Below are 25,301 nucleotides of genomic sequence, written 5' to 3'. Positions count from 1 at the left end.
AAAATGGTGATGAACTAGCATGTTTCTAATGCTATGGGATTTCGGTTTTATTTTTTGTTTTTGAAGAACCTAGTAACAGTCAGTTGCTTGCGCTCAAGAAAATGGTTGGTTGAAAATATTCACCAAAATCAAGATTTTTATTTTTGTTTCAGGTTATAATTTTACTTGGAACTGAAGTAACAGATACATTTTTAATGAGTTTAATATGGGTCTCTAAATATTCTTTCTAGAACTGTCTAATAGTAGAATTAAAAAATACTGGTAAACACAAATGTGAACCTGTGAGATTTATGTAACTGTCTTTGAAAAATTGGAGTAACTCTTGGCTTTAATGTTTCTGTAGGGATGGCTTTTAACTAGTCCCCGAAATAGTTAATGCACAACTTTCTTGAATAAATTTCTGATTTTAGAATTTACTGGATGACTTTACTGTGGAAAACATGCTTTAAATTTATGTTTTCACAGAAAATTAAGTAAAACATCAAACAATTTTTAAAACTTCAAAGGAATTTGATAATTCTTCTCTTACTACGTTCCACAATAATCTGTATTGGCAGATATTTGTCTGAGAGAATTTAGTGTTCTCAAGTGTTGACAACTCAGTTCTGTGTTTGTATTCTTTCCTGATCCTGTCCACTGTGGTCAGTGATTCTTCAAGCAGGTACTCTGACTGGATTGCTGATGCAGGGATTAACCTGCAACCTCCTGTACGGACTTCTCGACGGAAAGCTATCAGATACTGCAGTACTTCAGAAGATGAAGTGTCAGCAGAGAAGTCATCTCCTCCAAAGAGAAGAAGAAGAAAAAGGAGAAAAAAGCCCAGACCAAAAAAGCAGGAGGGGGTATACAACTGATGTTGTCTATCTTTTTAATAGATTTCTGTTAGGTTTTAGACTTTATCACTGGAAACTCTTGAAGTAATGGCTTTTGCCATTAGACAAGAATGTTGTTATCACTAAATAGTGTGCTCTTGATTAATTTGATAACGTTCAAAATCCAGGATACTTAACTGATTGGGTTGAATTTTTTATTTTTTGTGAACTACAAAATTACTTTTTTTCCAAGTTCCTCAAGGTTTTAAGTTAAATAGTTCTTTTTTTTGTTTTCTTTCAATTTGAAACAATTATTTTTGGCTATTTTCTCTCAATCCTTTCACTTTCTTCAAAATATTTCTCTAAATTATTTGCAACTGTTTTAATATGAATATTTACTGAATAAGTACTTGGTTTATTTAATTACGCTGCTGCTTCTGATACTAGGCTAATGCTGCTTCAAAAGAATCCAGTTGTATCTCTATTTTAAGATGCTCCGGGTGGGCAGAAGTAACTTATCTGCCTCTGGAACTGAATGAATTGAAGATGTATATTGTCAAGTATATAAGTGTACAAGGCCTTTTAAATGACTTTGTGATATCTCTCATAATTTTCCATCTTCAGATAGTTTCTTGCTGCTTGATAAGATTTTTATTGGGCACCAAGAATGCCATCTAAATTATAAGGCTTTGATTCTCTTGAGAGTTACAAAATAGTTATCTTGCTCACTCAAGTCTTCTACTTGGTATGAGTACTACAAATACAGTTACAATTTGAGGAAAGCCTTGAATGAATTTTGATAACAAGTTTCAGATATGTACGTCTGTCTTTCATAACTCAAGCTTTTATCTGTCAAATTGTTGTTTTTGATGTCCTGTCAGCAATGTCTCATGTCTAATTTTACTGTCTCTTAAATATGTAGGCTAATGCTCCATCAGAACCAGTAAACTCGGAACTGTCATATGACTGGCATCCTCCAGTTTGGATAACAGACACAGCTCTTCGGAGATCTCCATTTGTCCCTCAGATGGGCGACGAGGTAAGAATATTTATTAAAATCTCCTACACTACTTACATATTACTATCGTTACTAAATGTAGAGAAACATTTACTATTGTGTTTTTATGGTGTTGTGGTTTTTTTTTTAAGGTAATATATTTTCGACAAGGACATGAAGCTTACATTGAAGCAGTTAGAAGAAATAAGATTTACGAACTGAATCCCCACAAGGAGCCTTGGAGAAAAGTAGTCCTTAGGGTAGGTCTGCATTGAAGATGATGTGACTTCAGTACTAGTAGTCTGTGAATGAAAAGTGCTGTGTTACACTTGTTTTAACCTATTAATTTCTGAGGCTATGCCATTTCCCTTATAACATTTTTCTATGAATGCAAGAGTGAGAATTGTCTTCAATTACCGGAATAGCTCCAGAGTTACATGTGGGAAGCCTGAATATAAATAGTTGTCCTAATATTGCTGAGTCCGATGGGTGTGTTCCATTGAATCTCAAAAATTGTGCCAATATTTTTGTCATTTTGGATGTGTGTACATTTCATGTGTTTGGTTAACCTATTATTAAATATTAGTTCTGTGCATAGTCCAGGGGGTAATCCATTCTGAAACTGTTCATTCTTACCTGTAGGATCAGGAGTTGGTAAAAATTGTTGGAATTAGATACGAGGTTGGTCCTCCCACATTGTGTTGCCTCAAGCTTGCCTTTATAGATCATGCCACTGGAAAGCATACAGACAAATCGTTCTCCATCAAGTATGTGCATCTTTATTTTCCTGAAAAGTATTCAAAAATATATTTCTTCAAGCTTCTTCCTAAAACCCCAAGGTACACATCTGAAAGTAATTTCTTTTTAACCTAGATACCATGATATGCCAGATGTTATCGACTTCCTTATATTACGTCAGTTCTATGATGAAGCACGGCAAAGGAACTGGCAAGCCTGTAAGTGTGTTCTCTGAAAGTCTGACAAAAGAACTCTGAGGAAAAAATATATATATATCCTTGTCTAATTACTGGATATGCTAGTTATTTTCTTGTAATTTCAAAGGGTTCTCTGTAAGTTTCCTCTGCCTGTTTGAAGTATGAAACTACTGGTGCTGGTACTAAGTGTTTAGGAGATGTTACCACAGATCTAAGATAAAGTCTTCAAAACATAAAATGAGGTTCTAGTGTTGTCTTTTTTTTGTTGTTTTGTAGTTAAGTAGCAAGCAGTTTTAACATAACATTTTTTGGCATAATAGGTTGTCTCCTCTTTACTGAGTATCAGTATTTTTAGGACTTTAAACTGAAATACATTGTTAAAAGCTTTCTAATTACAAAGAGAAGAAGCGTATGTAAGTAACTCTTGTTAATAGAACACAGGATCAGACTTCTTTGTTGGTGTTGTTCTAGCTGACAGGTTCCGATCCATTATTGATGATGCATGGTGGTTTGGAACAGTGCTGGGTCAAGAACCGTATCAGCCTCAATATCCAGATAGTCATTTTCAGTGTTACAGTGTAAAGTAAGTATAAAAGGGTTTTGGACTTCTGATATTAGTAGTGTGGATTGCCTTTTACGTAGCTAGACTATTGGTATAAGAATGTGAAAGTTGTTTAATGATTTTACTGGCCATATTATCACTTCTTAATGGTTTAAGGTTGCTAATCTAGCATAATGTGAATCTATATGAATTTGAAGCAACTTTTTTTTAAATGAAGAACAACTGGATAGAACATGTTATTGACCTCTCACAACTGCAAATGATCTGTAATAACTACTGCTAAATCTCTTCCATGAAGCAAACCATGCAATTTCCAATGTATATAAATTATTATTCTTCATTGACAATTGGTTTTGGATAGGGCATGTTGAATCTTTCCTGTTACTTATATCATGATTCTCACACTTCAAGTTTTCCCACTTCTGTCTTTTGTGTATTATGTGATCTGTTAGCGCTGTGAGCCTACAGAAACAGGTATAACTGTAACTTTATTTCAAACCATCATTTGAGCCTCATGTAAAGGATGTTTCAAAGTGTTGCTCTATCCTCATGCTTGCTACGTGAATATGAAGACAGAACTTGTTCTTTCACTGCTTACTGGTATTCCATCGTATTTGCTATTATGCAGATTCTGTTTGTGATTTCTCCTGCATTTTCCTCTTTGGGTTATATTTAGCAGGAGAACTTGCAGGTAAATTAGCCCCCTGCTACTGTCTGACAGAGAAATCCATTTGACCAGTCTGCTTGTCAAGAGATAATACTGCATAGGTGAAGGCATATAGTGTCAAATGCGTTGTTCAAAATATGGCAAAGCTGAGCAAATATGGGGGTATTAGAGTAGGGATAAAAACCTGCTTGAACAGGAAAGGCCAGAACATCAGATTCAAACTGGTAGCAAGGTATTTGGACGTAGGCGTGTGCTGAAAAATGACTCCCTACTAGGCCCCAGTATGGAAAAGTCATCTGAAATAATAATTAAAAAATAAAAACAAAAAATAGTACTCTGAAATAAAAGGTGGCACCATTTTTCATTCTGGTATGTGAACTCAGGATTTTTTTTTTATCTGTTACAAGATATCTCAAACCCTTTGATATGTTGCAGTGGGGAACGTACAGTAAACCTTTCATGTGTTTTGTTATATTATTACAGTTATTCCTTATAAGTAACTTCAGATGAGTTTTTGGTTTCTTTTTTTTGGCCAGTTCAGTATCACATTTTTAATTATGAAAAAGAGCCTATAGCCAACTTCCCAGACCCTTTTCTTCTTTGAATGCTGAAGAATATTTCAGTATTTTCAATGCACTAGCTGTTAACAGAGGAGAGTCCAGAACTGCTTTGAAGTTGGCTTAAAAATTTAATAGTTAAGAAATTCAGTGTTCTGTAAAGATCATTCTCAAAAGAGAGCTCTTCCAAAATTTGTGGTGCTTCTGTCAAGAATGTGACTCTCAACTTGTCTAGAATAGGTTTCTAACATTTGTATAGGTAAACATTGTATGAAAATGTCTGAAGTGTTTTGCAGGTGTAGATAGGTTTTGTAACTTGGCTGGATTCTTGGCTCTTCTTGTAAATATGATACTTTATTAGAGAATCCTATGTCTTGTCTTTCAAAGTATCTGCATCTGGTTCAGTAACAGTGGCTTCCTAATTTGCATTCACAGGCTTTTAAAATTGGATGCAAAGAAATTTTTTAATTCACTTCATTTTTCGTCTATTTAAATTGTGGGGGGAGAGAGGAGGCATCTCTGTATTGGAAAAACTGCAATCAGTTGTCTGTCTTTGTCATGCAGGATTTGGGTTAAGGTGCTTCCTAATCTGGCATAATTTTGATAATCCAGCAGATTTTGGGCATCTCACTTGTTCACTGCTTCTGAATCAGAGCTTTATTACAATAGAAGTGCTTTTGATTTATACCAAAAACAACCTTCAAAAGATGGCCTCAGAACAGTCAATGACCAGGAATGTTGGAAACCTCACTGGAATGAGATGAAAGGGAGTACTTGACACGTAACTTCAAATTGCTTACTCCTGATTTATTCTTCTGAATAGATTTAAAGTCAGTCTTCTCAGTAACCAGGTCATCACACATAGGCATCATCTCAAATTATCATCACCACTGTAGTGTAGGTAATAAATAGATAGAAGGTGTATAAATTGAACATTTTGCTTTATTGGCCACATAAAAATAGGCATTTATATAGAAGCAGCTCTGTGTATATAAATTGTGTTGTCTGGATGAATGGTGCTTAAGCAGAACTGAATGGGTCTTTCATAAAATATTATGAAGTAGTGTATAAATTTATTTGTGACAATAACTTCTGAGGTATTGTGAATTAATTGAGAGTAGAATTCAGTAGACAAGCTTTCAGAAGTCTGTTAGTTCATAAATAATCAAACAGGCTGAATGTAGATAGAGCAAAATTTTCCTGAATCGGTGGACAGTCCAAAATAACGGAGAGGTTTTCTTACATGAGCAGGGGTTTTAGTTAATAAATACTATGAAGAGCATCAACTAAAACTTCAGTTTCAGTTTGAAATAAACACACAGGAAGTATTAAACCAAATATCTAAATTAGGTGTATTAAGTCATAAAAGGTAGATGACATGTGAAGAACTCAGTTCTCTGAACGAGAACTCTAAACTCCCGGCAACCTATGCTACAGTTGGACCATGCATTAGTGCACAAGCAGGTTATAGCTCCTGCCAGCAGAAAAGGCTCTGGAGGACAATCAGTGAAGCATAGACTGATGTATTTGACTGCAGTTTCTGGTATATGCATATAATATACATAAAGTATATCATAAAGAATAACACTATTGAGCACATGGTTTATTCCAGATGTAGGAGAGAGCTGGCTGGCGTTGCATCTCTATAAGGAGGTTCTGCCTCTCTGGCCCTTTTGTAATTCTGTGACTTTTTAGAAAGCATATGCTTACATATCAACTTTATTCCATAGTATTTGTGTGTTAGTTTTTTTTGTTTTTTTTTTTTTTGATGGTTTCAGTTAGTTTTAAGAGAAGCCCTTGGCAGGATTTCTCTCCAAGAGATGTTAAAGAAGCTAAGGTGTTATGGCATTAGAGTAAATGCTTTTCTGTGCTGAAAACTGGTTAAATGATAGGGAGCAAAAGAACAGTTCATAACAATCATGTTTAAGGCTAGAGCAATGGCACTGGGCTCCCCCACAAATCAGAGCTGGGACCAACTTTACCTAGAGTCCTCATAAGCCTGTTGTAGAGCATGAGTAGTGAGATACCCAAGTCTCTAGAAGGTGAAAGTCATTTCAGGTAGACAAACAGAATGCTAAAAGAAAGGACAAACAAAGATCTCATACAACTGAATGACTTTTATGTGGAACTTTTGTTTTTTAATTTTGAGCACAGGTGTGTTGGATAGGACATCTGAGGGAATAGTAGTCTTGTTTATGCTTGTGACATTTTTCTTGGTAGTAGCTACACCTGAGGAAGAAAGTGTTGTGGTACTTATTGACAGAAACAGGCAGCGTTAGCAGGCTGGTAAAGGTATTAGCCAAAAAATAGATACTAAAGGAAGTAACGTGGGATGTATTCAATAACATGCCTAGAGGAACGAAGTGATAGTGAATATTAAAAGTATGAGTACGATGCACTTGTACCTGGATCACATGGTCTCCAGCTAATACATTTGAAGACAGATTGCTGGTGTAGCTGGACCTACAGGGCACTGAGCTGATCCACTAGGCCATTTCTTATGTTTGAAATACTGAAATTCATTGGTAACTTTGATGTTGATAAAAGCATGTAAAAGTCTGCCCAAATGTTCTGTGATTTGGGGAGACCACTATTATGTTCATGCTATAATAGTTAAATGTCAGAGTGAATATGCAGTTGCTCTGTTAATATTAACTCTGCTTTTGCTTCCAGTTTCTTAACTTTAGTTTCTACACTTTATTCTTTTTTGTCTTAATGTAATATGTCTTAGATAATGAAATATTAATACACCCAATACCTCAATTCTTATTCTTCTTTCTCTGAAACATTCCACAGACTTGCACAACTACTGTTGTAGTTGGGGGGAAAAAAAGTCTGCTCCCCTTTTGTTTTCCTGGTGTCTTCCCCTTGATGTTCTCATTTTTTCCAAATGTATGGTTTATTTTTTCTTACCCAGCTTCTTGATACAGGACTTGTAATACTGATTTTTTTTAAATTGCATAAGCTGTGCAAAGCCAAAATCAGGAGTACAATTTTAGTTGGAAACTCGTTATGAAGAATATTTCCTTTTTTTGGTAACAATTGGTTACTAACTGATGCTTTTTTAATATGCACTAATGCAGTTTATTTTATTAATGCCTAAAAATAGCAGTGATGGAGAATTTCTTTAAATATGCTCAGAGGAAATACTTCTAATTCAAGGTAATGTTAACTTGTTTCTTTTTTTTTTTTAACTTGGTGAATCAGATGGGACAACGGTGAAGTTGAAAAGCTTAGTCCATGGGACATGGAGCCAATATCTGATAATGGTAAGTAGAAATTCACTTAATTTTGTGCTTCTCTCTTTCCAGACCCTTTGTTATATGTGGGTAGAGGACCTTAGATGATTCTTACCTTTCTTGCAACTCTTGCCACTGAATCATCTGAGTACAGTATCCACTACGCACGTCTACAAAGCAGGTGGAACTCGTGTTTCAATAGTTATCTTTGAAATTTCAAGAACATAAGCAGGGTTTTTATGTGTGTTTAGTCAAGAATGCTCATTAAGATAGTCTCACTTCAGGTTTGGTTAAATATCTTGAATATATCTCTATTTTTTCTCCTGAAACTTTCCATCTTCCTAAGTAGTTTTGAAGGAAATAGTTGAAATACAATAAAGCCTGATATTTCTAAAAGCCAAGTTTTAAAAATGTTCCAAGTTTCAAAAAGCTAGTTACCTGTAATATGGTACAGTATAGGAGGGAGGAGGAGGAAAGAATATATATGAAATAATTTCCAGTCAGCAAATTTTAACTGGCACTTTTAAAAGCAGCGGTTTGCAAGGTTTATTGGTCAAATCCAAATTAATTCTAAAAGAAATTATTGGATTCCTGGTTTAAGATCTTCACTGCAGTGAATCTTACTCAGTTCAGTTTTCCAATGCTTGTTGATAATGATAAGAGCTGGGAGAAGGGAGGAAAGTTTGTAAAATACTGAGAGAGTAATCATTGAATGAGCTGTCAAAAGGATATTTATTAATTTTCCTAATCACCTTTGCCAGGAGTTAGCTTGTTTCCCAAATGCCAGAAAGTCTTATGATATATAAATATGATATTATGATATTAAAGCTTATGATATTTATATATATACATCTATATATATACACATATATAAACAAAATACCATTATGTTGCACACATTTTTATGTTCTCAGTAGCCACCTGACTGTCCAATGTTTAAAGTATGAGCTGGCTGCTTCAGTTGCATCTTGTGATGAGAAATGCTGCGAAATAGTCTGGATTAAAAATATGGAATTAGAATTGTTACACATTTCAGTTTATGTAAAGCAAGGAGTCAGCAGGGTTGTGTTCTCTTTTCCCCACAGATTTAGTTGAAACACTCCATTTTATCATCGCCAACATTTGCCTCCTTCAAACCTGAAGCTCCATTTTATTCTTACTCATCATAATCTGGTTAATGCTTACCATGTATGATTGTTAGAGGCTCTATAACAAGCCTTACATATGAACTGGTCAGAATATTTATGTTTTGCTGACGGAACAAACAGCATCAATTTCTTCTGAATATTCTATATGGTGGTTTAAGTTGCTTGTTATGAGAGTATTAATGATGAAGTTCTCCCTTCTTGTGTTTGAAATATAAAATGTAGTGTTCCTAACCGCTTAAGTTTGATATCATAAAGGAACCAGAACTTCTGAAATTGCTATAGTGACAGTGTAATGATAGAGACATCCTACAGACACTTACCTAAATCTGGGTAGTATTATGTAACAACATTGTATTTTACTGGCTATATCAGAGGCAAATTGCAACTTCTTTCTTTTATTTAGTAGGGAAATAAGGCTCTTATGGAAAGGTTTTATGCTTTCCTAGAAAGCATTGTTGTATTAGTAATATAATATAAAACAGGTTATGCCCCTTCTCATTTGCTTTTTGTTCCTTCTTCAATTAAATGACTTACAAATTGAGTTGAAATTGCATCTTATGTTTTCCACTCTTCTCTCAAATTTTTCTTTATTCAGTTTACTAAGATAAACGTGTGGGACAAGAGCAACACTGAAGTTGGATTGACTTGACTAGCAGGTCACAACTTTAATTTATAACCTTTTTTATCCTGCAGGCATAAATTCTGTCTCATGATTATACAGTATGAGATGTCCAAGTCTTGTCTTGTCAGGCACAATGTTGTCAAGACCAGGACAAATGTGCATATGAAAACTCAGTTTTCAGCAGCCTGCTTACTAAACTGTTACTGGTATGGACTGTCTGTAGTCTGTATTACCTATTTGTACTGTGAACACTGTAACCTGACTTCGGAGGGTTCAGATCTCTGTGACCCATTTACTCCTGAAGAGTGGACCAAACGGTCACCCAAGTGTTACAAGTTATGACAAGTCTTCTGTCGTGTGTACCAGGGTGCTGTAAGAAACACAAAGCAGTGATCTTCCTGTGCTTCTTGAGGACAGAGATTTGTTTTAGTCTGTCATTCTCCTTTGGATGTTACTCCTGCAGGAGAATGTCCCTCTTGAGCGCTTATGCAGAGGAGTACCACGTACGATGTAGAGTTCTTCTTGATACAAGTTTAAGTGTAGAAGAATTACTTGCTGCTTTCTATTAGTGTTGTCTTCAAGAGATCTGATTGCAGAAGTGTTTCAGCTCAAAGATGAGTTAGAAGGAATATAAGTGAGTCACCTTTCTCTTCAGCTTTTTGTTATTTATTCATTTGTTTTTTGAAGAGCTGCTTCATCTCTTTTATTGAATGGATAACAAATGTTGTTAGGGCTCTGTCAATGCAGTAATGAACAAAGAACTAGAAAAGACTTTGGGTGATTAGTACATGTTCAGCCAAAGGAAAAAACAGTCCTTTTCATAAATTTAGAAGATCTCTGGTAAACTTGTTTAGATCTTTTGTGTTTAGTTTAGTTTTTTGTTTTTTTTGGTCTCTATACCAATTAAAGCTGAAATATGTTTCAGAATTTGTATATAACCTATTTGTGGATTATAGTCTTCATGCTAGCAATCATCTTTCTTGTTTTCTTTTTAATGGACAGACTCTCAGATGCTAATAGAAGCTCCTACTGTTAGCTTCTAGCTGAAAGCCTATATGCTTTAGCCTGCTGAATTTAATCTGCTATTCCAGTTGTCCTAATCAGTACAAAGATGTACTGAAGAACTTACTTACTGTGTCTAATCAGGACCCTTCATGATCTTGTTCCTTTTTGAGTGCTCAATGAAATGAGGAATTTGGCTTTTAAAAAATAAAGTGCAGAAACTGAGACTGAATATATACTAAAAAACAGTCTGCGGAGTTGAGGGGAAAGATACCCAGAGGTGAAATCTTACCTACTCAGTCATTCTGCATTAGCTGAGTTGCACTAATCTTTGGAAGCGTGACTTTTTGTGGAACCATCCATCACAGCGTTACGCGTCTACTAGTAATTTTTGCTTTGAAATTCAATTGATCTGCCATATTCAAAGCACACATTTTTAAAAATGCTCTAAAGGTCGCGGTAATACTGGGAAGGCCATCACACAGTGTATTGCCTATCTTGCACATATTTTATGGTTGAGGGCACAAATGGACTCATTAAACTAAATTATGATACTGTGAAGTCTGGGGCGCATGCATTTTAAAACAAAAGCATGTGATTAACTCTGAGGTGAAGTCGTCTTTTCAGAATAGTAATTAAATCAAGAGAATAAAAAGTCTTCAGGAAATTCAGAACTGCACAAAAGGAGAATACCCTTATTCTCCCATTACACCTCTATACCTATTATACCTATTCTCCTTATTATACCTATATCGTTGTTGTATGTTCTTTGTGTATTTCCTTTTCCCCATGCTATTAGTGTCAAACTTTACTTAAGGGAAGATTTTTTTTATTGATTATGCTCATTAAATACTCATACGATCATGAATATTCAACATTTTGTCTTGTTTTGTGTTCCTGCTGCTTACGCTTTTTCCTATTTGCTATCGCTCTTCAGTTGACCAGCCTGAAGAATTAGGCGCTAGTGTTTCTGTGACTTTTGAAGAAATGGAGAAGCTGCTATACAAACCCCAAGAAGGGGAGTGGGGGATGCGGTCTCGTGATGAAGCTTGTGAACGGATTATCAGCGGTATTGATCAGCTTCTGACTCTTGGTAAGCACGTCCTCTAAGCTTTAGGGAGTTCTCTCCTCGCATTAAATTTATAAACAGGTCTCTGGAATATACATGGCGTCCTTTAAAAATGTCCTATAATAAAGTACTGTAAATGTTCACACACTTGTGTGCAATTCTCACATTGTCTCTGTACTCAGATTTGGTTTTGTACCATCATTGTATAATTATTCCTGATAAAACCATAGCAATCAAAAGTCTGACTCAATTTTCCTATGCATACAAACCTCAAAATAGTTCAGTTAATCTTGCTGTTTCTTAACAGACATTTCTGCGGCTTTTGCTGGTCCAGTTGACCTGTGTACATATCCCAAGTACTGTACGGTGATTGCCTACCCAACAGACCTGAACACTATTCGAACAAGACTGGCTAACCGATTTTACAGGTAAGTACTAGCAACAGAAACAAGGGAGAATGTGGTCTTAGCTTTGTACCTTGTGAGAAGATCTAAACTTTTTTTTATTCTTTTTCTTTTAATAAACATTTTGAAAAACCAACAGTCCAGTACCTCAATTCAGCATTACTGGTACTGTGTAGCAACATTAATATACATTTTTATTAAGTTTCTTAGTTCTCAAGGAAATTGATTTCAGCCTATATTGATGCTGTTTTCGGAGTTGCAATGAACATTGACATTTTCTTTGAGAAATTTGTTATTTGAAATGAGTAAATACTTTACTTCAGTGATGGTTTTATTACTTTTTTAATTTCATTCAGGTTTTGAGGTGCTGTACTTAGTTTGAACTTGAAGAGGGTTCAGCTCTTTCTTAGATAGTACTTGCAGAAATGAGTCTAAACACAGAGGTGAAATGTTAAATGTTACCACCAGTGCTTTAAATGATAAAAACAGCACAGAGACAGAGGGTAAAAGCTTCAGTGTGGAGTTGATAAAATTCTGATTTGTTGGATGTGCACCCATCAATTTTTGTAATAGAAATTAAAGGGTGTTCATCATCTGGACTTGGATTCAGAGTATCTGTAAATAAAATGGAGAGATATTTATCATGGTTTTCCTCAGTGAGCCTGACATAATGACTTGGGAAATAGTTTGAAATTTTGTAGATAAAGAGTTGTAAACCTGGGGTATTATGGCTTCAAAATTACAAGGAATTGGAAAGTGAAATGATAGAAAAGAAGCTATGCAATTGTGCTAGCTCACTTCCATAGTGTTAGCTTGTAGCAGTTTCTACAAGTTTGTCTTACAGAGGACAGCTATTATTTTATGACTGGTTGGTTGGTCTCAAGAGAAAGTATTTGAGGGAAGGCAGAAAAGATCATCATAGGTGTATTTAAAAAATTTATTTAGGTCAGGCCTTTTCTCATTGCTTTTTTAATTGCTTGTGTCTTGTGTTTATTTATTCTTGAGCATTATTAATATACTACGCAACTGGTGTTCCATTTGAGAGGACTTTTCCACAGGCAGCTGCTTTAGATCTTTCCAGAATAAGTGTTGTAAATTAAAGTAGTCGTTAAATACTACTTCTATTTTTCTTTCCATTTTGAATACGGTCAAATATAAGCTTTATAAAAATGCATAGATTTTTAAAGACCCAAGGAAATCCTCACTAGTTAAATTATTTCAGTGATATTTCATAATTCAGTGGTATCAAAAGCCAGTGCTTTACTAGGCTGGTTTTATTAACAGAGTTTTAGGAATGAAATCAAAGACTGCTAGAATTCTGCAACCTTTCTGAAGATGAATTATCAGTATTTAGTTGGAAAATCAGTTAACAAAGGTGTCCGTTGTTGATATTGCTACCTTGAATTGTGTGTGTTTGTGAACGTGCTTCAGTTTTCCATGTGAGGCTAGTGTAATAAAACTTCAATTAAAAAAAAGGACACATATATATACATATTATATATATATAATACTATATATTATATATAATATATATATATATAAAAAATACATGTGTGTATGTGTGTATATATATGTATATATCCTAGTTTAATATAGACATAATTACTAGGAGGATAACTTTACAATTTTTCAGCTTAGTTTAAAGGTGCAATGTGTGTTGTTTTTTTGTTTTTTTTTTAAATTCTAAGGAGAATCTCTGCATTGGTTTGGGAAGTAAGATACATTGAAAGCAATGCCAGGACCTTCAATGAACCTGGGAGTGCTATTGCTAGAGCTGCAAAAAAGATCACTACGCAACTCTTAAAATTTATCAAGTGAGTGGCTTTTTAATCTAAATAGTGCTTGAATGCTTGCAATCTTAAACTGTGGGGGAGCATAAACATCTTAAGATCCCTTTGAGAATCCTGCTTTCTTTGTCCTGCAGTGCATGGAAGAAGAGTAGGAAATCAGTTGCAGAATTCTTCCTGAGTATTACTTTAACTAGGAAAATAGCAAAATGTTCTGCAAAAGGCATCTTGACGTTTTCTCATAGTAGCGTTCACTGGTATTTATAGTACGAAGATGTCACTGACTTGAAAGGAGGGCAGTCTGTAACGTCAGCTTTTGTAGAAGTTTTGCAGTGTGCCTGACTTTGCTTCAGTTGAGAGGTTTATTTAAAAAAAACAAACTAGTGTAGGCAGTCTAACTACCATAGATAAGTTTTGAATACTGCTTTCAGATCTCTAATGCTATTTTCACCCTCCTTCCTTACTCCTTCTGAAATTCATAGTATAGCAGTTTTCCAGATTTAAGGCTACTTTGGAAATACTATAATCACCTTGTGGGTTTGTATTTCAGTTGATTCTTTGTTACTGTCTTTAAGTTTATAAGTTTAAGTTTGGTCATGTCTGGGTTTAATCTGGGAAGTGATAGGTATGTTTTTGCTATTCCAGTAACAGATCTAATTGCATTACAGTGATCAAGACTGCACAAACATTTTTGAACTATGTAGCACAACAGATGATGAACAAGATTGTCTTGATGACGATGATCTGGTAAGCTTTTCTTGTCAATAATTGCAATAATGCATTAGCAGTGGTAAGAAAATAACACTCTCTTCAAGTATTTATAAAAAAAAAAAAAAAAACAATTTTACTATAAAGATCCTTGCATGTATTTATACACTTATGCAGCTAATACAAACATTTACTATACTAGGAATGTGAGGAGTGATGCGGGGAGATGTTTTAATGAAAACATTTGAGTTGTTATCACTGGAACAGGCTCCCCAGGGAAGTGGTCACTGCACCGAGCCTGACTGAATTTAAGAAGAGATTGGACTGTGCACTTAGTCACATGGTCTGAACTTGGGTAGACCTGTGCGGTGTCAAGAGTTGGACTTGATGATCCTTAAGGGTCCCTTCCAACTCAGGATATTCTATGATTCTATGATTCTATTAATACTTGTTCAGAAATACAACAAACATGCATTTTCTACTGTGAATATTTGCCATCAGATAGAACAGTACTTCCATGTTTTGTGAGTGATACGTTTCTGAAGCATTTTAATATGCAATAATGTAATATTTCAAGAGTGTATGAATAGCTATCTTTTCGTTGTGTTTTTAATTATATGCACCCTTAGTTATTGCTAAGGGTAAAATTGGCATGGAGTGGTAAATGATAAAAGAGGCTAAAAGTTGGCAAGTTGTTATGACTATTGCAGTGGTGCTTTGCAGTGGCAAACGCTGCAGTTTCTTTGTATACCCAGCTATGATCACACATCAGTTTTACATGCCTCATTGAGAATATAATGAAGTATGTTTATCTTAAATCAGAGGTAGCATTCACTGCATAACGACAGTGCCTGTTGTCTTCAATACCATACATTTATTAACAATGTACCCCAAACTACCAAATCTGAATGTCTTTTATACATTTTGATTTCTAATTCAGCAGCAAGACTACTGAAAATCACAAAGAGGCAGCATTCTCTTTCAGGATAATATTTAGGGAAGAAATTACATTAAGCAGTCGCCCTACTTCAGCATTATCTTAGTACTTTCATATTGTAATGTTCTTCTTTTACCAAAAATAACTTGATCACAAAGATTTCTTTGTCCTAAACTCAGGACAAGCAAAATTCAGTTCTGTGACTTCTGTTATTTGTTAATTGAATTACTGATGGTCTTTAGTCATTGGGATTCAAAGCTGGTGGGTGTCTTCTCATTTCTTATTGAAAAGAGAACTTGCAACTTGTTATGGTGATTTTTCTTTTGTATTAAGGTCAAGAGTTGGAATGAGGAATCTTCAGTGGAGGGACATCTTTAGGATCTTATTTTCCTAGTCTTTCAAACAATGTGCTGTAGTTCTTGATATGCTCATGTTCTGTCTCATTGAGAGAAATTACAATAAAAGTCTGTTTTAACTGTGGTGTAAAATTCAATGGTACTTTGAGCAAACATTGCCCATTGTTTCATAAATAATTTTATTTTATGCAGGATGATGAGAAATGTCGTCCGAGAACATCATATAGGAGAAGAAGAGTGAGTTGGCTAATCTTTACCATATATCATTCCCAATTCAGGTTTGACAGGATTGGTTAGCAGACTGTTGAAGTTCTGTGGGAGTGATGCTTTGTTTTCTAAGAATCGTAGATAAAGCAGATTTTTGTTTGATGATACACTTTGCCTAAATAGTTTGTTATTTTAATGCTTCTGTATGTAAAAAAAATTTGATACTAGAACTATTTAGTCTAACAGGTTTCAATTATATATATGATACTGAAGTAAAAGCATTATTCAGCAGAGATGCTAAGAAAAAATATTTTGAGCGATGGAAATTATTCAGATCTCTTAAGAATAATTTGGAAGAAGTCAGGAGGTATCTTTTTGTGTGCTTTATTTAGTATTTAAAAAAAATTGAAGAAAGTTATATGAATTGGCAGAGTTTTATTTATAAATATCAGTAAAAAATCTTCTAGTAGTAGAGTTGCAAAGGTTTATTAAAAAACAGTATGTTTGGAAGCACAATTTTCTAATACAGAAATATTTCCAGTTAGACTAGTAGGTTTAGTTTTTCAGGCTGTGTTTCAGTAATGTCTTTTGTGTCCTTTGACTTTTCAGTAATAAATTCTGTGTCTTCTGACTTTGTTTTTCAAGGGACAGGGAAGAAAAGGAAAAGGCATTAAAAATGGCTATGATGAAAACTGTTGGAAAAAGCAGTGTATGGAACTCGTGAACTTAATTTTCCAGTGCGAAGATTCTGAACCTTTTAGGCAGCCAGTTGATTTGGATCAATATCCTGTAAGTTGTTGTTATAGTATTTGTATCTTGCAAGATTAATTTGTTTGTTTTAGTGTTTGTTTGGTATCATATTAAGATCTCCACATTTCTCTTGGAGCTATTTGTTTTGTTTAGGGTTTTAGTTCCCAACCATTGGTGCTTGACTGCATCAGGGTAAGATCCATCAAAGTACTGAGACAGTGCAAAACAATTGCAGAGCAGCAGTATAATGTCTACAAATATCCTGATACGTTAAATGAGTTTTGTTTTGCCTTTAATAGTTAACTCTGATGATAAAATAAATGAATGGACTGCAGTGAAACAGGAGCTTGTTATTTGTAGTCCCATGATTTACTACTTTTCCTATTTTCACTGCTGCCATTATTATTTTTTCTGCTGTTCAGCTCACAGTATGTTTTTAGGAGTCTGTCCCCATTTTGAATCTTCACATTTGGATAAAATATAGCCATCGGTTCATATGTACCTCTGAAGTATGGATCCTGTCCAGTCTGGTTTGCATTTTCTCTTAAGTTCTGTGTAAAATGCATCTCAGAACATGTTTATGCTCTGATGGTTCTTTTGTATCAACATAATATTCGGCTGCTGAAGGCCTTCTGCAGCCTCATGGTGTACTTTCTTCAGCAATTTACGTAATTCCAGAATTTCATTTCTCTCTTCTATAGCCGGATCAGTTCTCATTGTAAAATGCATCAATTAAATGATTAAATGAAGATTCACTGCAGTCTTACTTCCCCTTTCTGAGTAATAAAAAAAAAAGTCAACTTGCATGCTGTTGTTAGTCAATAGTTACTGAGGTAAATCAGGAGAAAGGAAACTGCAAAATTGTATGTACAAGCACATGAGGTTATATTAAACCATGATCTCTGATAAATTCCGAAGGTGATGCTGAAAATGAGTGAAGTTACATAGGCGCTAATGTAGACTCTAAGTCAAGTAGTTTCTGCAACAGCTTAGCTGTCTGCTCTGCTAGATGTCTGTTGTGTCTTGAGCTGATGGTTAAGATAACCTGAGCTCTTAAATTCTAGAAGTAAAATTCAAAAGTGTTGTTTTTCCTCTAACTTGTTGAATTACTGTTCTTCATGTTCTGTCTAGGATTACAGACATATTATAGACACTCCAATGGACTTTGGTACAGTGAAAGAAACACTGGAAGCTGGAAATTATGACACTCCAATGGAACTGTGCAAAGATATAAGACTAATATTTAGTAATGCCAAGTCTTATACTCCAAACAAAAAGTCCAAGGTAGCTGTTCATATTGTTTTCTTAGGCTTTTTGTAATGCAATTAGGCATTATTTTGGAATTAACTTTCTTATCAGTATTTAGAATAAAGTTTCTGGCTGAGTAGATACAGGTGAGAAGTGCAATAAATTATATTAAACATTAGTTTGTGCATGGCATGTCTTGTTTATCTAGTGCTACAGTCTATCATGTGCCAGACTTCTCTTTTTCTGTCCATTTTTACATTTTTTGAAATGCTAGTCTTGCATGAAAGTTTTGGTTGTTAATATAAACCACTTCCTTGCCTAGATTTACAGTATGACCTTGAGATTGTCAGCATTATTTGAAGAGAAAATAAGAAGAATTGTTTCAGATTTCAAAAATGGTCAAAAACAGAATGAAAAACTACGAAGAAACCAGAGGTATACTAGAAGACTTCAGAATCAAAGCTCGACACAGCAACCTACCAAAATGCTCAGGTAATGAAATTATGAAGATGTGGAGGCTTATCATAGCTGACTAATATTCATATTCACTGACATATAAGAAAAAGAGAACAATTGTTTTATTAAGTGGCTAGCTAATTTTGGTGAGAACTTTTAGAATCCTTTTTCAGTAGGATAGACGTGCTTAAGAAGTTCTGTTGTAAGGTAAAACTGCCCAGGAAACAGTGGAAGGACTGAAAAATAGAATAGGGGTGGTTTTGTTTTGTTTGCTTTGTTTTAAATACTTCAGTGAGGAAAATCAGTGTTTAATCTGACTGTAATAATTAGCAAAACTTACTGCATGTATTGCAGTTACTTTACTATGAACAGAAGAAAGGTAGTCCTGTGGATTTATAGAGATGTTAATTTACTGTGGCATTCTGTTGGTAATTTAGTATGCATCTCCTCCTTTGAAGGAAAACACACTCTTGACACCACTGTTGGGTGACATGATTAATTCTCATTGTTAATTTGCATATGGGGTGAAGTGAGATAAAATACAAAAACTAAACATGCTGAACTGTTGGAACTGAGCGTATACTTTTCTGCTGCTGACCAGCCTTTTTTTTTGTCTGATAGTGAAGGGATAGGAATAATCCCATGTAGATCACTAATACTTTAGTCAAATATGATGTCAGGATTGCATGTAGCATGCATTTAAAGGAAGAATCAAATCAGTGAGTTCCTCTCCAAATGTGCGTTTTATTTTAGACTGTAGATTTTGTTGAAAAATGTGCTGTCTTCATGTCTTTAGAACTCAGTTTATCATGGAATAATGTTAATTTGTGCTCTGAGGCTTATGTGCAATTAACAAAAGACTGAATTCAACAGAAGTTGAGGCTGTTGTTGCAATATCTTGGTAAACAATAAGAGGACATAGACCTAAAAGGTATTCAGTGTTAGCTTTTTTTGGTTTTGATTAGAGATAGTCTCTTCTTGTGTAACTTTACTAGGACTGTAGACTTATTTTAATGAAAGTAGTTAATGCTTATCCTTGTCAAAATTGTCCCATACCGTGTTAGCTCACAAACTTAACTACCATTCCAAATTGTAAAATCATATGGTATATGGTTAATTAAGCTTTCAGAGAACATCATTTTAAAAATACTTAATTGCTGATATTTTTTCATAGTTTACAACCCATGTTGCTTTTACTTTCCCCTTTCAGCAGAAATGTGAAGCAGAAACCATTAAAGTCTCAGGCAAAAATTGAATCTGAGCAGGAAGATGCTTTTAGTCAACCTACCTCAAGCAGAGCAGCCTGTGTTGCAAGCCATAAAACAAATGCTAGCAATTACAACCATAGTTCCTCTGGTGAATCCTCTGATTCTGTATGCCTGGAATCTTTTGAAAGGAATGGCAAAGCTAGATCTACAACACTAACAAACTGTTCTGCACCGTCATCAGGTAAGAAATGTTTGAAAAATCTGTTTCAGATGAGGATTTTCATCTGTCTTTATCTGTGAATTACCTACTGGTGTTTCTTTATATCTGTGGGTATTATAAAAAGTTCTGTGTAGTTTAATTTTATTAATGACAAAGCCCTCTCCTAAGCGGAAATTTATTACTAGCATAATTTACGTGGAAGCAGAGCTGTCTTGGTTATATATCCATTTTGCAGTCAAATGTACTTTTCTACAGCCTTCTGTGGGAATTCACAGCAAAGCTGAATTGAGTAAGACTGATGATAAGAATAAGTTGACATACGAACAGCATGATTACTTCATGTTCTTAACTCTTACCAAACTCTCACAATAATAGAATTTCTTCAAGGGGATTTTCTAGGAAAATTGTTGTGGTGAATGGATGCCTCTTATCTGAGAGGAAAATGTGGTGTATTTGATACACTGGTTATAAACCCATGCATGTTACATAAAAATTAAAATCCAAAATTAGCAAATGGCAAAAAAAATAAATAAATAAATAAAAAAAATCCTGGAGTCATAAAATGTTTCCTGTCATTTTCCCCCCCCACACACACTTTACCTTGGCAAAAGTTCAGCTCCTTTCAAAGAACAAGGATGTAAGTCCTGGTAAAAGAAGGGATCTATCAGATGATTCAGGATTTTTTAACATGCTCTTCTCTTTAATCTGCTACTTGGGAGCAGCTCTGCTATTTTACTTGAAACTTAAGTGCAGCTTAAAGAAACTTATCGCCAGAAATCTCATAAAGGTGGAGTGGTATATTTCGTAGAACTAATAATTTCAGATGTACAAGACATTACAGCATGGTAACAAGTGTACTGTAAAACAATATTATGAGGAAATCTTGAAGATTTCCTGAATGAGCAAAACGTAGCCCTTAAGGGCATGCAAGCTAACTGCATGGTTAGAATTCTGATTGACTTTTCTTTTTTTAAACAGAAAGTGAAATAGAAGGTTCTTTAGCTTCTTCATCTACATCTTCTTCATCTTCATCCTCCTCAAGCAGCTCGGAAGAAAGCAAAGAAAGCTCTGTTGCTCTTGTGTCACCTCCACTACACAACGGTGTATGTAGGAGAAAGAGCATCAACTGTAGGATAACTAGGAATCGAGCTGCTCAAAGAAAACAAACAGGTAAGATTCAAGCAGCTTTCTTCTGAATGGACAATAATCCAGGTGTGTATGTATAAAACTAAATGTAATCAGTATTTAAGTGTTGTGTATGTGTTATTGAGTAATAGGTCTGTTGCTCAAAATACTACTTTCTGAACTTTTCAGATCTTTTTCAGTACTTAGGGTAGGAGGACTGAAGCCCTGCTGAGAGGGTGTGTCTTGCAACATTTTATATCTTAAAGTAAAAGCAGTAGTTCTTAAGGCAGTTCTAGTTTTCAGAGAGCTAGAATTAATCCAAAATTTAACATTTTTTTCTTGCTAGAGAACAAAACCATGTAACTACTACTAGGGGTGTATTGCATTTATCATGTCTGTAGGTTGAATCTATTCCAGATTTGACAAGGCTTAAGAAGCTTCTACTCTTAAGATTTTAATCCCTCCTGTACTTTACAGGAACGCTTCTGCAGGAGAATGGGAATACAAGAAAAACTGTCAGGAAAAGGTTATATGGAAGTGATTCTGACAATAAGTCAGTGGTGACACCTGAGTCTCCGAGTAATAGTACTGGTAGACACAGAAAAATTCCACGCAGAAGTGCTACCGTGGCTGCTAATAAGTTAAGGCTAATGAGTGATGTGGAAGAAGAGGTTTCAAGCTCAGAAAGTATTGGTATTGGGTGCAAAAACAGGAAACTGCCTCACCGAAATGCCTCAGCTGCAGCCAGGCGAATGTTACTGGAGGGGTCTGAGGATGATGTAGGTGTGAAGTCTGAAAGTGAAAAAGAAACGGAAGAGCAGCTTACCAAGAGGAAGAATCTTTCTCTCCCTGGTTCATCTGCTCCACGAAGAAAATTTGTTAGTGAATCTGAAAATGGAAGTTCAGATTCTGAGATAGACATGCAGGTGAAACGGAAAACCTGGGAAAGCAACGGCCACAGACAGTTAGGTGGGACACTCCATTCTGCATCTCCCAAAGTGAGAAGTTCCATACAAGACTCTTCAGAAGATGATGCCAAAAGCCATAATTCAGAGGATGGGAGCAGTCAAAAAGCTGATGAGTCAACGTCTCCACATAAGCTTGCACTGAGCAACTCTGAGGATGAAGTCTATTCTGAATCAAATAGGTGGAATGACAAAAAAATGACTAGTCTGCAGATTGTTGCTCCCTTAAAGAAAGCAAAAGTCTTGAGTGATTTAGAGGACTCAGCAGAATCTGAAGCAGAAGGCAGAGAGAATGGGAGAAGTCTTATTTCGGAGACCTTGGTGCCATCTAGAATTGCAGGGAATTCAATATCTGGACCTGGTACCAGTTACAATGACTCTTCTGATACAGAATCCGAAACAAATTCCAATAACAGTAATTATTGTGACACTTCTACAAAAACAAGAAAGAGGAGAAGGAAAGGAAAAACAAAAATCTTCAGACAAGGTAAAATTACTAAAGCTAATGCATCTGATTCTAGTGGTGACTAGAAGGAAACAACACACGATTAACATAGGATTAAAATGGGTAATGACTGAGGGGATTTGAGCTCTATGGTGTAATAGTGTTTCTCGCTGTCCTAAAATCTGAACTAAAATATCAGGGAGGGTGAATTGTAAGGTATGGTGTTGCTGACAGGGGAACTGGGGAGTTGCCAAACAGCACTGAGAGAAAAGTATTACAGTTCTATGGTGACAGTTTGTTGGTATTTAGAATTCATGATGGGTTCTGGCAGTTCTGAAGCAAGTCAGGGAATACATTTTTCTGTGAAAAAGTTGTCATTAAATCATGATTGTTGTTTTCGTATTTAATCTGCACTTTCTTACCTACATAGCAGTATATATTAACTGATGCTAAAATACTTGTGTTGAAGTAGCATTACTCTGAGTGTGTTGACAGTTAAAGAAGCACTACCTTTCTGGCTGTTGACACAAAACTAAGAATTCATATTCACAGCAACCTTCAGGATATTGCTATTGCATGTAGGTCAAGGCACCAGAAAATCTCAAAAGGAAAAGTTCATTCTCTTTCGTCAGCCTGCTCCTTGATTGGAGAATTTCAGTAATGAAAATCTGAGTTACAGTTCTGTTACTTCATCCATAAACTCAAGATAATAATTCTTGCTTTAGATTATTGCCTTTTTTTCTGAAGACTTCTGTGCTAAAGCAGACATGTTATTTTCATTTGAAGTACCTTTGTAATCTTTCAAAATGAAACTGATAGACGTTTTAATTATTTTTTTACTTCCATGGCATACGTTGGAATCTCTAATGTAATTTGCCTTTTGGATTTTGTCAGTGATGGGTAGTGTCCTTGTCAAGGTAGAGATGCATTTTAATGCTGTGATGGTAACGTTCTGATGCTTGTCTGGCTTCTCCCCCATTTAAGATTAGGAGTATCTGAGGTTTGGGTGTTCTTTTTGGAGAGCATGCGGATGGGGTTCTGTTACCAAACACAGCGATGATTCTTCTGTTCCTTGGTTTCTCGAGTTTCATGGGTTTATGGGTGTCTATGCAATGTTGTAACTAACTGAAGCAGATGACACTGTTCTAACTAGTTTTTCTAGATGTGCATCCTTTGAGGATGAAGAGATTTTTAATACGGCAAAGAGAAGATATTTCTATACAAATACTTGATGTAGTGGAGATTTGTATTTTTTTAAAAGTGGGTAGTCAGTAACATTTTCTGTACCAAATTTGTCCAACACAGCATTTCTAAGGGGAAATCAACACTGGTCAACTTACAAATCTTTCATTACACGTTTTTTTTAATGTAAATGTTTCTCCATGAAATATGTAGAAACTGCCACACTGAGTAGCCAGTGTGTGGACTGCAGGGTTTGGTCTCATTCAAAAGTTGCCCTTTGAATGTAATGTGGGTATCTTAATTGTGTATATCGGAGTGGTTAAAGCTTGTTGAGAATGTGTTGTTTTTTTTTTTCCCTGCCAGCTTTTTAACACTCTGGTTAAATTCTAGCTTCTCTTGTGTTGTACCATTTACCTCTGGGGGTGTGATGTTATGTTGTCTTCCAGCTATAACTTGGAGCAGAACTCCTCTTACTCACATTTTTTTCTTAAACTTCCTTGATTTCCTCTTCCATCAGTTTTCAGGTCAGAGTGAATATCCTGTTCCTTTGGATGATGAATGCATTTCTTTCTACTTTATCCTTTAGCTTCATTAGTAGTCAATGTTCATCTATTAGGTAAAACTAGCAATCATAACACATTCAGCATTATTTTTAGTCTGTAAATGGTGCCACTGTCAAGGATGTATTAATAGTTAATGAGCTGCATCTGTTACATTATCATAAAATTACTAATGGCTTTTATAAGAATTAGTGAATAAATTACATACTTTTTACTTTATTTTTGCATTTTTTTTATAGAACAGTCTTATTTTGTACAGAAATGTTTAACTTCTCTGCCATGTGAAACCTCCCAAATGGTGAACTGCACTTGCAGTGGATTATTCTTTTGCCATTTTTACCAACATTTTTAAGGGGAAGCCCTTTTAAAACTCTAGATGGGGCCTCTTCATTTAATCTAAAAGTTAGGAAATTCTTAAATGTAAGTTAAATATGGGGCAAGAGCAAGCATTGTTAAGTTTCTACAAGATGACAAATAGGCTCTTTAAAAGTCAATAAGGATAAAATACAGTGATTGAATACTTGTATGGGTTGGGTCTCATCGTAGAGTAACAATGGTTATCTGAGAAGAGGGCTCAGCATACTGCTAGCTTAAGGAGAAAAAGAAAAAAAAAAACACCATTTTTTCCAATATGTGGGGCACCAGGATGGTTAAAAATATAGGGCTGAAGCGGAGACCTCTCATGTGAAAGGGGAATATGTCATTGTCTGTACAGAGTTCCTGACAAGCAATTTCCCAAAGTAAAGGAAATGCCCAGAAGTGTTCGCTGCATGGTGTTGCTGAACTGTTGTCCTTTATATGAACTGGTACATAGACTTGGATGTCTACACTAAACCACATTTATTCTCCATTTCTGTTTATTTCATCTTTATTTTGGGGTACTTCCACAGGTAGTCAAACAAACTATTTTTATATTAGCAGATGCCCACTTTAATCCTCAACAGATAATAGGTACAGCAGACGTGCTGCTAGCACAGCCTGGTTTACTGTGGTTTGCCAAACTAGTGTGTGCATGCCTCTCTCTGGAGAGGCTGAGAGCTGCTTGAAAATAACAAGCTAAACCTGTTTGTACCTGTGAAAGTTACTCATTAGGTACTGCTGGAGTACATGCATGCTTTTATTTAAATACTTAC

General features: G+C 35.2%; 1 protein-coding gene across 2 annotated transcripts in view; it reads left to right on the top strand.

Moving 5' to 3' along the window:
• The window catches only part of BRWD1 (bromodomain and WD repeat domain containing 1), a 58,390-nt gene that overhangs the window by 26,573 nt on the left and 6,516 nt on the right, over window positions 1-25,301 (top strand). The window contains exons 23-40 of one of the 2 annotated variants that reach the window (XM_027449090.3): window positions 647-842; window positions 1,735-1,851; window positions 1,962-2,069; window positions 2,452-2,576; window positions 2,683-2,765; window positions 3,216-3,327; window positions 7,738-7,799; window positions 11,479-11,634; window positions 11,918-12,038; window positions 13,703-13,828; window positions 14,470-14,548; window positions 15,995-16,039; window positions 16,655-16,798; window positions 17,891-18,043; window positions 18,330-18,499; window positions 19,674-19,912; window positions 20,870-21,061; window positions 21,494-22,468. In XM_027449090.3, coding sequence (XP_027304891.3) covers window positions 647-842; window positions 1,735-1,851; window positions 1,962-2,069; window positions 2,452-2,576; window positions 2,683-2,765; window positions 3,216-3,327; window positions 7,738-7,799; window positions 11,479-11,634; window positions 11,918-12,038; window positions 13,703-13,828; window positions 14,470-14,548; window positions 15,995-16,039; window positions 16,655-16,798; window positions 17,891-18,043; window positions 18,330-18,499; window positions 19,674-19,912; window positions 20,870-21,061; window positions 21,494-22,468 — 3,203 coding nt within the window. The remainder of the gene's footprint in view (window positions 1-646; window positions 843-1,734; window positions 1,852-1,961; window positions 2,070-2,451; window positions 2,577-2,682; window positions 2,766-3,215; window positions 3,328-7,737; window positions 7,800-11,478; window positions 11,635-11,917; window positions 12,039-13,702; window positions 13,829-14,469; window positions 14,549-15,994; window positions 16,040-16,654; window positions 16,799-17,890; window positions 18,044-18,329; window positions 18,500-19,673; window positions 19,913-20,869; window positions 21,062-21,493; window positions 22,469-25,301) is intronic. The other variant, XM_072027060.1, reaches the window with a different exon arrangement.

The sequence above is a fragment of the Anas platyrhynchos genome, chromosome 1 (genome assembly GCF_047663525.1).
Source record: "Anas platyrhynchos isolate ZD024472 breed Pekin duck chromosome 1, IASCAAS_PekinDuck_T2T, whole genome shotgun sequence".
NCBI classification, from domain to species: Eukaryota; Metazoa; Chordata; class Aves; order Anseriformes; family Anatidae; genus Anas; species Anas platyrhynchos.
This window is presented reverse-complemented; position numbering and strand designations above follow the sequence as displayed.